At 42.0% G+C, this 12,970-nt stretch overlaps 1 protein-coding gene across 2 annotated transcripts in view; it reads right to left on the bottom strand.

Annotated features, from left to right (window-relative positions):
* sdk1a (sidekick cell adhesion molecule 1a) overlaps positions 1-12,970 on the bottom strand; it is a 259,525-nt gene that overhangs the window by 102,746 nt on the left and 143,809 nt on the right. For both annotated transcript variants that reach the window (XM_053492399.1, XM_053492401.1), the window contains exon 5: positions 9,220-9,353. In XM_053492399.1, coding sequence (XP_053348374.1) covers positions 9,220-9,353 — 134 coding nt within the window. The remainder of the gene's footprint in view (positions 1-9,219; positions 9,354-12,970) is intronic.

Genomic DNA, 12,970 nt, shown 5'->3' with positions numbered 1-12,970 from the left:
CTGGTTTGTGGTCAGTACGGGAGTAAGGGTAGTGTATTGTATTTCTTTTGGTGCAGGTTAGGTATTTTACTTCAGGACAAGGTAGAGGAATTTTTTTTTAATTATTTCGGCCTCATCGGCTTCTGAAGCTCACAGCCACCTTTTGCGGATTTGCTAACTCGCTTTTGTAAATAAACACTAAGCGAACGCACTATTATGGCCCGACCCAGACCGGGGCGTTATAACGGGACCTCTGGGGTGTGCTGTGGTGTCTGGCTCTAGGGTGTTAGCGGTGGATCATTTGATTGGTTGTGGGGCGGGGCATCCATGAATCAGGCTTGCTGGACTGGTGTTCTGGGGAATTTGGAGTCCGGATCAACCTTTTTAGGTCAAACTGTGACGTGCTGAGTGTTCCGATGCTTTTCTGTTGTTGTCTTTTTTGGCGCTTTGTAAAGGTATTAGCTTCAGGTCGATCAACAGAGAGAGATATTTACTCTTACCCTGACGACACAGTTTGCAGGTTTGTGGAGATAAATATATATCAGAGTTAAAAGGCTAGCTTGTTGCTAATGAAAGATGTACACAGAGACGTCCCTGTGTTTTTTCGTACGCTGTAGCTGGAACACATGAAGGTCGCAAATGATGTAATCCCGAGCGACGGCTTCCCACGAGTCCAAGCCATCTGTATAACACTGATTAAAGACGTCTGGAACAACTGCTGGAAATAAAATATAAACACAAAACACCACAGCACAGACATGCGGAAATAAGAGATAATGTTCTCGTGGAGCGCTGTCGGCCCCAGAAACGCTAATGTACAGTGAATGTTGATCAAAGCAACTTTTGCTAGTTACCCTAGTTATCTTAATTTCGGATAATAAGACCAAATTGCAAGAAACTCCAATAAAATATTGTGTTTTCTTTTAAAATGGTGGAAACAGGCTCATGCAAATTTAATGCCAGGCCCTCGGTCCTATTTATTTGCAGAAGTAATCTCCAGCTGTGCTGTACAGGTGCTAAACGAGTATACTTGTACATTTGCACTGCATTGTCAGATAAGTTAAAAAACATTTCAAATTGGATAATCATTAAAGGGAAATTTTCAAAAACGAACATGTTGTTCTGTTCATGTGAGAGATCCTCTGTTCTCTCTATTAGTACATCAGATTGCATTTCCTTTTCTTTCAGGTTCCTTTTTACTGGCATTTTCTAATTTCTTCTGGTTTTTTTTCCCCCAGATGTTATCATGCCTGGTCCATTTAAACCTTTAGTGAATAAAAACAGGAAATGTTTTTTTTATGATTTGAGGAATGCATTGAAATTAAATATAATTTCATTAAATTATATACAATAATTGGCTGTAATGACTCACATTACAACAATAAAAGATACAGTCGAATCCTTTTTTTAACAATAGATGTAAAATGCCGAAATTGAGTCATTTTTTGAGGGGAAATAAAAATAGAGAAGATGAAAAGATGAAAAAAAGGAGATTGGCACCGAAATGACATCGTCAACTTCTAGAGCAACTGTTTGATGCTGTGAAAGCCACAAGGGACCCCCGCTTTCTTGACTCATGCAAAACAGACGTCTGTTTATTTTTACTTCCCGATCACGCCACCCTTGTTTTTCTTCCCAAATGAAAGAACCCCGGCTCACAACCACAACCCCGGACCGGTTGCACCGTTTTTTCCGTTCGGCCTTTGTAGGGGGAACATCAAAACCGAAATCCTGACTTTCCTTTATATGGCCGCAGTCGCTGCCTCACCATGACCTACTTACTGTACACCAACATGTGTGTGACTGAAAGCCGAGCGAGACCCGGTGAAACCTGAGCGTGGCTTCGCTGGCTTTATTCTTTTCAACCACAGAACTATGGCTTTGCAAACTTTACCAAAAATCAAAACACCACGGATCATTATCATGGAGCTTTTTGTTTTCTTTTTTTTGTCAAAGGCTCTAAAGCTAATGATATCGAGATCTATGTGCCCTTGGGGCAACTGCATGTACAGTACATGCATCATGTCCAAACATCCAGTGTGATCTGCTTATACAGTAATTTAATTTAGGAATCCTTCACATTAAAGAGTCATTACAGTAAACTACACTAAGCAAAAAAAATTGTTAGTGAAGCCATTATTTAAGATGCCGCATGCACTTGCTGTAACTAGTTCACCTGTAATTTACCATGAACCTGAAACGCAAACTTTACATTGATTATAAGGAGAAACACTCATCAGCAGTTATCAAAGTCAAATCTGCTCCAAACTGGAGAGGAATTAGATAAATTCATCAGGCAAAGTGCTGCTTTGTAATAAAAACGAACTTTTGTCCCCTGTCCAGATATCATGCTGTGCTGAGCCATCTGATTCACCAAATCCACTCCATTCATTTCAGACCACTCATTAAAATAACGACAATACTAAAGAAATCGAGATAAGAGCAGCAAAGTGGGGACTAAGTGTGAGATAAGGCCGCTCTGATTAGCAGGCTGTAATTGAGAGCCATATCGTCTTAAAACATCAAGAGTCCCCGCTCGCCATAAACATGTAGTATCTTGAGAGCTGACGGACAGCTTATTATTTCTCTGTCTAGTGCACTGTGAAGTCATAAGCCCGGAGAGTCTGCCACACACTAATGAGAAGCAAAGTACAGCGCCCGCAGCGGCTTTACTGCCGTGGCCCTGCGAATCAGCCGCCGTCACGTCCTATCAATCTCCGCTCAAATTACAGGTGACAAGTTATCAAATCTGCGATATTACAAACTAAACAGAGACCTCCCAAAGGACCTATTTGTTTAAGATATAGGCAATTAAACAAGGCACGGCCTGTCAGGGGCCGGCGACTTCGCGCCACGGCTCCAGAGCTAATTTCATCCTCCTAATGGAAACCAAAAAAAAAAAAAAAGGAAGAGAAGGCAGAAAAATAGTCTGCTGAAACTCGGGCAGTAAATGTGTTTTAAAAAAAAAAGGAAAGGTGGCAGAGGGGTGTGTGTGGGGGTGGGGGGGGGGGGGGGGAGGCACATGCTTTAGAGCTGATGCTTTAATCATTTTGGGTCCCTTGGGTCAGCTTACAGTGCAGGAAAGCAGCTTTTGTTTGAATGTAATCTGCCGGTAGGAAGAGCATAATAAAAATTTATGGAGGTGTTCATTAAATCTTAATGACACAACTCTAGAGATATACCAGGCCTGGCCCTTGTCACCGCCCCCCAAACCCCCCACATAACAAACCTTTTAATGATCCAGATGTTCACATGTGGAGACAGACTCATGTCAGTGGCTGTAAATACACCTGGACTGCTACCATTGTACCCTTATCCCTACGAGTCTAAAAAAACAACAACAACAACACCCTACTTCTTACTGCCTTCTAGTCAGTCTCGCTAGTCCCGCTATCACACCAAAACACACACTGCACAGGAGCGACATTGGAACTCCACTCGCATACAATAGCTGCAGGTGCAACTGATTATCATATATCACTGGCTGAGTTCGACGTAAACACGTCGCAGTAATGGCTGAGGAAAAAAAGCAAAATATTTCTACACCAAAATGACCTGGAGGGAAAAAACCCAGGAAACAAGGCTTCTTCAACCTCACACGTGATCTGTTTGTGTGAATCGGTTCAGCCTCACGTGTGCAAGTCCCGCTGTATAGGTTTGCGTTTCGTTTCTTGCAGCTTGAAGCTGAAGTTAATTTTGAAAAGGAAAAAGAAATTGTATTAAATTGTTATGGGATTGAGACAAAGGGGGCTTGGCACAACATCTGGACCAACCAGCTATGAATTTTTCATGTCTGCACATCCGGCTTTAACAGTCTTGTCTTTTGTTGTGTTTAAATCTCTCATGTAATTTCTAATCACACAGCAAAGAGAACTCTATTGACCTTTTCTTTTGGTGGCTGATTCACCAAATTCAGGGGAGAGATACAACACAGATTTGATTATCCTTCTGTTGCTGAGGCATGACGAACAAACCAAAGAGTTTACAGTGTGTCTCTTCCAACAGTTTCTCTGTCTTGGCTCTCAGATCCAGAAGGTTCTCAGATCCATATCTGGGGTAGCTCAGTGGTTGAAGCATTGGACTATGGTTCGGAAGGTTTCAGGTTCAAATCCAACGACTGCCAAGTCATCCCCCTTGGGCCCTTGAAATAAAATAGGGCCCAATACCTGCTCTGGATAGGGGTGTCAACTTAATGCAAATCCTACAGCCAGGTTCATAAGTATTTGGACAGCGACATCATTTTCAACATGCGACAGCATTAGGTGATGTTCACGACTTCCAGACGTCTGGCAGACTTCGACTATGTTTGTGGGTTAAAAATAAACCCTGAATATTTATGGTTATGTTGGTTAGTCCGTTTTTTTTGGATCATGTGAGATTAGAGGAACCGTGTTATAAAAGCCTCTTATTTCTAAATGGTTTATGTGATATTTGTGTTAATTGCCTTAATTTAAAGGGGGACCTATTGTGCCAAGATAAAAAAAAAAAAAAAAAAAAAAGAGATATTTTCCCTAATGTAACCTTATACAGTATAAGAAGAGCCGCTGAAAAGGAGAGAGCTTGAGAAATGAACAAAAATGCATTATCTGAGGGATATTTCGGCTGCAACATTAAGAGACACACTTTGGGGGAGCTCTGAGACCTGTGTTACATAAATAAAGAAATAAATAGGAAAAGCTGGGACCTTTAAAGATGAAAACCTTTATTTTCATCAAATCTTGTTTGGTTCATTTGAAGTCTTTTGTGGTGGGAAGGCAAAAATACAAAAGAACGCGTGTCTGTCTCAGTACTTATGCCCTGATGATTATAGAATAAATATTGTGTCCTGAATATTTCGGTAAACGAGTTACATCATCTACAGTGCCTTCTGCCCAGCAAACGGTATCATGCATACCTGCTATTAGAAATAAATAACAAATAATTCGATTAGCCAACGATAGGAAGTTTCAGCTAGCTCTGTTTTTAAAATGGTTGATGATGATTTCAGCTGGAAGAATAAAACAGACCCGAGCACAAGGCTGCCTCTAAATGAGATCATTAGTAACGGCAAATAATGACTGAGCTGGTTAGTCGAAGCCTATTTCCTTTGAAATAAATCAAGCTGCTGAATGCTAAAAACCCACTGAAAATGCCAGCAAGACAGACCACGCTCCAATAAACGCTCCGAACCAGGTCTGTGCATTTCCTCCACAAAAAAGCAGCTCAGTAATAAAGTGACATCAACTGTTTGCACGACATTTTGCACGTCCCCTCCTAAGACGGAATCAGGGAAAAACGGCAGTAACATCTGATGATGTCGTCCCAATCGCTGTCAATTAGGCCTGTCTGATCAGACGGCGGTGTGGCCATGTTCTTTACCTGAGCTGACCTTTTCCCAGCCCAAAGGCGTGTGATAATGGAGGTAGAACAGAATGAGGTTTCTAGTTTGACAGCTCCAAATGAGATCCATGTCAGCCATGACAAAAGATTCTTTGCAGTTGGACAATAATTCACTCATGATTAGATGGATAGACAATCACCCTCAAGAAATTGCTTTAAAAAAAAAAAAAAAAGCTCTTAAAAGGACACATAGGAGTACATGCAGTTTTGTTTTTTTGAGGTTAGGACTGGTTTAGAAACCATATGCTATTGAGCTTGATTGACAATTATACGGGTGTAATTCGTTTTTTTAATAAACACTTCACACACTAACGAGACACATGCAAAAAAAAAAAAAAAAAGAGAGAGAAAAAAAAAAGAAACCCGAGATAAAAAGAGAAGTCATTTTGATGACTGATTCATTCCGTATACGTAGCTCTCGGGTCAGTGGTGGTTTTTTATTATTTTGTTTTATTTTTGAAACCAGGTGAGTCACCAGTTTGACATTTAAATGCAACTTCTCTGAACGTCGTTCCTTCATGCGCCAGAGTCTCAGTTTGACCATATGCTCCATCTTATTCCAGCAGATGCTTTTGTTTGTATTTATAAAAGAGTTTTGTGGTGATGCCAGCTACAGTACCACAAAAACACCTGCTTAAGCCTCCTCCATATCTGTCCTCGCGTTATTTGTCAGGTTACAATTCACCCCGACAACAGAATTAATTACGGACCCATTAGACACCTGTACACGAGTGTGTACACAAGAGCACATGATAACAAACGCAAACTGCACACTCACACCAATTTGTTGATGTGAAAGTGTGAAATTAAACGCTGGTAAATAATGAAAACAGAATCGATAGTCATTTTATTTAAACATCTTTTACAACCTGGAATCTCACATCTCCATGCCGCTCTCAGACTATATAAGAAACGCTGCCTTCACTTGATTAAAGCTTGAAATGAAATCCTATTGCTTCCTGTTGCAGCGACGTTTCCCACTCACGGGTTTCTACGTGTCCTGTGACCCCTGGGTGTGACCTTAGAGACACTGAATATATACACATCCTCGTCACCGGACAGGTCGTTTGCATAACTGTTCTATTCAGCTTCAGCAGTCTGGCCATGAGAGGATGGAAAGAGGGATGTTTGGTCTTGTAAATAAACCAGAGGTGAGGGTTAACACTGGAGAGTTAATGCACTGCGGATGTTACACAACGTTCAAAAACTGAAAATGGTCGTACTGCTCACTCTTTATTACTCGCTACAAGATCAAAGTGTATATAAATTTCACTTCCCTCTTTGACCCCAAGTAACCCCAGACCAAGGGCAGTCAATAAAACCCTGCTTCCATTATCAAATAACCGTACGTGACTGCACAACTGTTGTGCAGTTTTACAATACAGTATTGTGTCACTTCATGTCCATGATATACCTTCTGTAAAATATAGATGTGATAGACGTGTAAATGTGACCTGGATAACTTTTAATTTGGCAGTAGGGAATATTCGCTGTAAAATAACGATAGGCCGTACAGTACATACATAAGCAAGTAACATGAACATTATTATGAATATACAGACCCCTGAAATCCTAGAGCACCCCCGTATTGTAAAAAAAACTTCAATTATGGATCTGGTCCTAAAAAAATGCCTATAAGAGAATGTAAATGTACAGCTGTGTCTCCCGCAGTGCTAGAATGTAAAATACAGACGTTACACCTGTATGTACTGTTTTCTTTGGTGTCAGTACTGTAAGGTAAATAAGGTAATAATTCACCCAAGCCGTGTTTTCTTCTACGGTTACTTTGTGTTCTCTCAACAGTACGAAAAAGGTATACAGTATTATATTTTATATAGAAATTCAGCTGAATTCTACATTAATATTAATGTTATAAAATTAGTTGACTTTGCAGAAATCGACTTTACATGAGAAAGACATAAGAAAGACACAATTGTGGCTGGATGTTTACTGTACACTCATGATGATCATAAACATCAGGGACATATTGGACTTGCAATTATTTCTTTGAGTTGGTCTTTTTCTGGGGAGGAATAATTGCACAAGTTACAGCATCTCTTTAATAGAATAAAACACCTAGAATATGGAGCACCAGGTTTATATCTGGTTGGGTTTCTGATCAACACACATACAGCACACTTCATTATTATAATTAATTATTATAATTATTAATTGAATGTCCTTTAATTCCTCAATGATTCTGACGACCTACATCGCTCATTGGATTGACCAACACACGGTATCAGGGGAAAGTCTAAGGAGCTCAGTATAGGTCTGAGAACGAGGATGGACAGCTGTAGGAGATGGACAGCTGTACACAAGGCAGCTGTAGATTCCAAAATTACTTCAAACAATGAACATAAGTGAAAGTCATTGGAAGGTGGAGCCACTTTGTCAGAGTCTGAAATAAGATCCAAACTGTCACCAAGATAAGACAAAATTGATTATAATGATTAAAATTGACTACAATTATCATAAACTTGAATATATTCCAGTGAACTGGAAGCAGCTGGAACACCAGCATCACCAGTATCTACAGTCAAAGAGTTTTACGGACGAGTTCTTGCTCCAAAATCAACACCCTTTAATTAGAGTAACATTTTAGCTGACCACATGGAGGAAAGTCTTGATCAGAGGTATGTTTGGTGAAGTAAAGGTGAAGCATTTAAAGCCAATCATGGATTGGATGGATCATCGAGATAAATCAAGTCAAGTTAAGTCAAGACTTTTATTGTCATTTGAACCATATACTGTACAGGTCAGTACACAGTGTATCCAAACAGAGCGGATAGAATAGTGAAAACGAGGGTTACCGTACTTCAGAATTCTTCAGCAGAACCTCAAATCATCAGTTAGATGGTTGAAATAGATAAAAACTTTTTGGAGCCTCAACGCAATTAACAATGTGTGAACATTTTCAATGCCAAAAACAAACAAATACAATCATGAAAATGAAGCGTTCTAAGCTACATTCATCCTGATATTAAGTGTACTGTATGTGTATTTTTGACCCTGTGTTGATTTCAGAATGAACAAATGAAATCTTGTATAACAAAGTCCATGGATTTTCTTCTGTTAAAGATATAAGATGTAAATTACACAGATAAAGACCAGTGTATGTACAGGATGTACGTATGAGATGAGTGGATGCAAACTTCTATGTCTTCTAGGCCCATGTGGGATTTCTGACCCCTATGGGATGGGATGACAGACATACAGTATATACAGTCAGCCGGTCCCTGAATGGACATTCAGGTGTGTGTGACTGCACACAGGAGAAACGGAGACCCAGAGGTTGCGCCATGCCAATTTCTTTCTTCTTGAGACAGGACCAGTATTATTATGCTGAACACAAACTTTTTTAGGTTCAGATTTTTTTGTAAAACCTCGACAATAAAATCAGACTTGAAACTGCACCTGAATGAAAATATCAAATAATTACTGATTTATTATTTTTTCCCTTCTTCAACTGTGTTAGAGAAATGGGAAAGTATGAGTCATTGTGAGGAATCGAGCTTGACGCTTCTGCTCCGTTTCGCTTGCCAAGGTAACGGGTAGGAAAGTGGCACTGAGGATATCTGAGTAAATTCCTCCACCGTATTCTCCTAGCATAATCTAGTCATCTCTGGATATCCGCTCTCTTTCGCCATCTGTATTCCTCTGCTGGCTCAGTCTTTCACCCCTGAGTGACGCTCTCAAACACACAACCTAGAAATTCACCAGGAATAGAAGCGTAAAAAACGAGGCTACAGAACCGAGGTGATAATAAGGCATTCGCGGTCGATAGCAGTGTGGGAGATTTCTCTAGAGCTGCAAGAGGAGTAGAAGGCATTCGACAAACCGCCCGGGTTCTCTGCCTACCTGCCACATTCAGGTGAATTGATGGGCTCGTCTTGTTCTCGCCGTTCTTCTCGTTGACGGCCTGGACGTAGTACTTCCCGGCGTCCGCTGCGGCCGTGGCCAGCACTACCAGCTGGTTATCCATGGTTATGGCCCTGTGGACAGGAAAGAAATGGAGGTAAAAATAGAGCCACGCACTTAAACCACTACTGACAATTAGGTCGCTGCTCTAATAAATTTCACATGTGCTATATATTGATAGTATTTCAATTAGCAGCCCGCTGGCGTGTCCTGAGCTCTATTAAAGTATAGATGTGAGGCTTTACTTAGAGGCATCCAGCATGGAGGAATTTCATGGGTCCTGCACAGCCTCAATGTATCTGATCCCTCATTCTGACATAAGCAGAGAATCAATGAGCTGAAAGGGTCATTACTGAGTGCAGGAATGGTGCACTTCGCCAGTATAAACCCACTGGATAGACTCCCACGCTCCGAGACGGTCACTGAAACACGGACAGGAGCGACCGTGGGGGAAAATACTGAAACAGACCTTAGAGCTGCGATAAAATCAAAGAGCGTAGACTTTGAGATCGGGTATACAGTACCCGATATACAGTACTTGCAAGATGATGAAAGTATTACTCGAACTGACTTAAGGTTAGCCTACAGAATGTGGCCTGCGGTTCACACTTCCAAAGTGCTCCACGTAGACAGAACCTTAAAGTGGATTTCTACAGCGTTGGCAAGGAGTTTTACGCCTAAAAGCTGATGACATACTGTACGTTCATCAGGTCTGTATCAGCTCTCGGACTTAATTTCAAGGTCAGATTATTATCTCTAACTACATTTGGGGTACAGACTGCAAGGGTTTTCTTCTTCCTCTTCTTCTTTTTGCTACTACAAGACTCCACCAAGATAGAAAGGAAGGAGTTCGCTTTTGTTTCGGCTGATGAAAAGTACACGTCTCTCTCTCTCTCTGTTCTAGCCCTCACTCGTGCAGTTATCTTCCTTCTTTCACTTTTTCCTTCCTGATTAATTGATGGCATCCTCAATCACACATCAGTGGGGCTTTAGAGAACTCTCTCTGATGAGGCACAAGGCGCAGCACGAATCGCTTGAAATGTGTGATTAGCTCTGGGGACCTGTAGCTCGTTCGTGTCTACACATTGGAAGAAAGACCGTGGTCATTACCCATTTTTGAGATGGATCTCTGCGAGAGAAAGTCAAGTCAATGAGACATTTGCAGCTAGAGGCGATGAAAATAAAACAGCGCTGCCAGGGGCCACTGGGACCGTGCTTCTGAGGGAGCGCTGATTGTGTAATTAGAGCCTTCTGCAGGTCTGCTAAACGCTTTTCTTGATGTTCTATGATTAAGTGAAGATTACCATAAAGAGATCCATCAAAAGCTGTATGCTGAGCTGGTAGAGTGAGGCCAATTAAGGATGGAGACAGGCGGATGCTGATGAGGATGTATTGCTTTGCCGCCTGATCCTAGCTGACCTCGCGCAGGTGTCCATGCCGCACTCATCGCATGATATTAGCAGCGGTAGCAGCATTAAAAGGTCGCGGTGTTCTACCTCGCCGATGTCAATTAATAAACAGGCACAGAAATTTAAAAAAAAAGAAAGAAAAAGGCTCAGCAAGCATCATGGCCTCGTAAATTCATGGCTATAACCTGCTTTCCCTTTTATATACAGTATACACACACACACACACACACACACACACATAAGGAAAGCATTCACCTGGTTTCTATTGCTTAAAAGGAATCGATACATTTGGCATATAAAGTGATTTTATGATTAGTCGAGATAGTTTGGCTTCCATTACAATTCTCCAGATAAATGGCCCCTGACAGGGGTTCAGTAAACAAAAGTGCAGTGGGAGAGATAATGGCTAGCCTTGTTTTGCGTCCCAGAGGGCTGCATGTCTGTTTGATATCAGCCCACAACCTATTACACACGCAGCCTGGGAGCCAATGTTACATGAAACATACAAATAATAATAAAACATCGGGTGTTCTCTTTTAAAAAGTTCTCCTCGCCCATTAAACCCCCCCCCCCCCACAATTCCCCCATCCCCCCCTCTCCAGTGAGCCTCGTATCGCACCCGTCATTCCCAACTGAGCAGGACGCCTGGACACCTTGACAACTCAAGACTGTGGAGATGAATTTACTCGGACAGGTCCTTTATTGTAATATAAACATTGACTGTTTTGGGAGAAAAAATGAAAAAACGCATTACAGTCATTCCGAATCATTTTCCATCCCGCTCTCTAGAGGCGTATCATTTATAGAGTTTACTTGATGTTCCAGGAGACTTTATTTGTATGCAGTTCATTAGCGTGAGCAGAGCCGGTCGCAGGAATAATGCATGATGAAGTCCTTCTATAATACTCTGAAATGTGCGCATGGCTGTGAGGTCTGCGGCGTAATTCTCCTGGGCACCGGAGAACCGCTCAAGAGATATTACATTAATCAACAATGGCGGGTACCTGCTTTCAGAAAGCTGCTTCTGAGAATATTTGTTTTCATTCACTGCCATAAATTACACTCTTAAAATAGGCTTACTGGTGTGAGATGTATGATACAGTAATTAAAACGTCAGCCAGTCATATTGTGTACTGGTTTCTGCTAAGAACCCAGCTGGGTGGGTTTGTCTGCGGGTACATTTTGATTTATGATGCTTTTAGGCTCAGGGAAAGCCAGCCATGTTTTTGAGTGAGGAGAGAGTACTCCGGGACCTTGGGGAGGAGAGATAAGAGTCAGCGATGTGCTGAGAGCTGCGCCACCCGGAAACGTGTCAGAAGCACGAGATGAGATGTTCCCCGTGCTTTCTCCATCACTCGCCGGAGCACAGATCAAAGCGCGGGGTGGAGAAGGAAACAGACACGTCTTAATACGGTGGAGAACCGTCGGAATCTACAATGCTGTTTTTACAGGCGCTGTTTTGTGTGTGTGTGTGTGTGTGTGTGTGTGTGTGTGTGGACGAGTCTGTGAGGCAAGCAGGTGTAAGAGCTGTGAGAAAGGTGTCTCAAGAGACAGGGAGATACAGAGCGATGCCAGCCCTCGACTTCCCATTTAGCCTTAAGGTCAAACCATTAAATGGTCAAAGAGAAAGAAATCAGATCGGGACGACTTCCTGTGTGCGACGACTCAATCCACCCATACACACACACACACACACACACGCACAGGTGCTCAGAGCTACCTGACTCCCCATCTCAAGACCTGACCTTAATGTTCACCTGCTTGGTCAGAATGAGAACTACCACTCTGTCTCTGCTATAATCATCCTGTTTTCAATCTCTCTGTACCGAACCCTCTTTTTACCTTAACTGAAAAAAACCTTCAAGGCTCATCTCTATAATCTTGTCAGCATAGTAACCATAATTTTTTTTTTTCTTGCATTATGGACAACCTGTACTCAACAGTGGAGCAGACGTCCACTCAGAGCCGAAGCATCGCGTCTGACTCCTCCCCTTCCTCTAGTGTGCACTCCAGCATTGTGATGTATAACCGCACACCCCGGTTCAGTAGGGCGCGGGGTCTGGAGCTCAGATAATCAATGGCGTGAGTGCAGTCAGTCCCGAGTTTCCCACCCCAGTCCGGATCCAAACCACACTGATGCATTTAGGAGGCAAGTCGTAATTTCCATTAGGAGCAGCGTTCTGCCGGGCCTCATCTGGTGAATTGTGGCCGGTGTTGTACAAGCTTAGATAACCCTGAATGCCCCTCTCATGACACGGATACAAAACATTCTGAATAATCCA

The sequence above is a fragment of the Clarias gariepinus genome, chromosome 3 (assembly GCF_024256425.1).
Source record: "Clarias gariepinus isolate MV-2021 ecotype Netherlands chromosome 3, CGAR_prim_01v2, whole genome shotgun sequence".
NCBI classification, from domain to species: domain Eukaryota; kingdom Metazoa; phylum Chordata; class Actinopteri; order Siluriformes; family Clariidae; genus Clarias; species Clarias gariepinus.
This window is presented reverse-complemented; position numbering and strand designations above follow the sequence as displayed.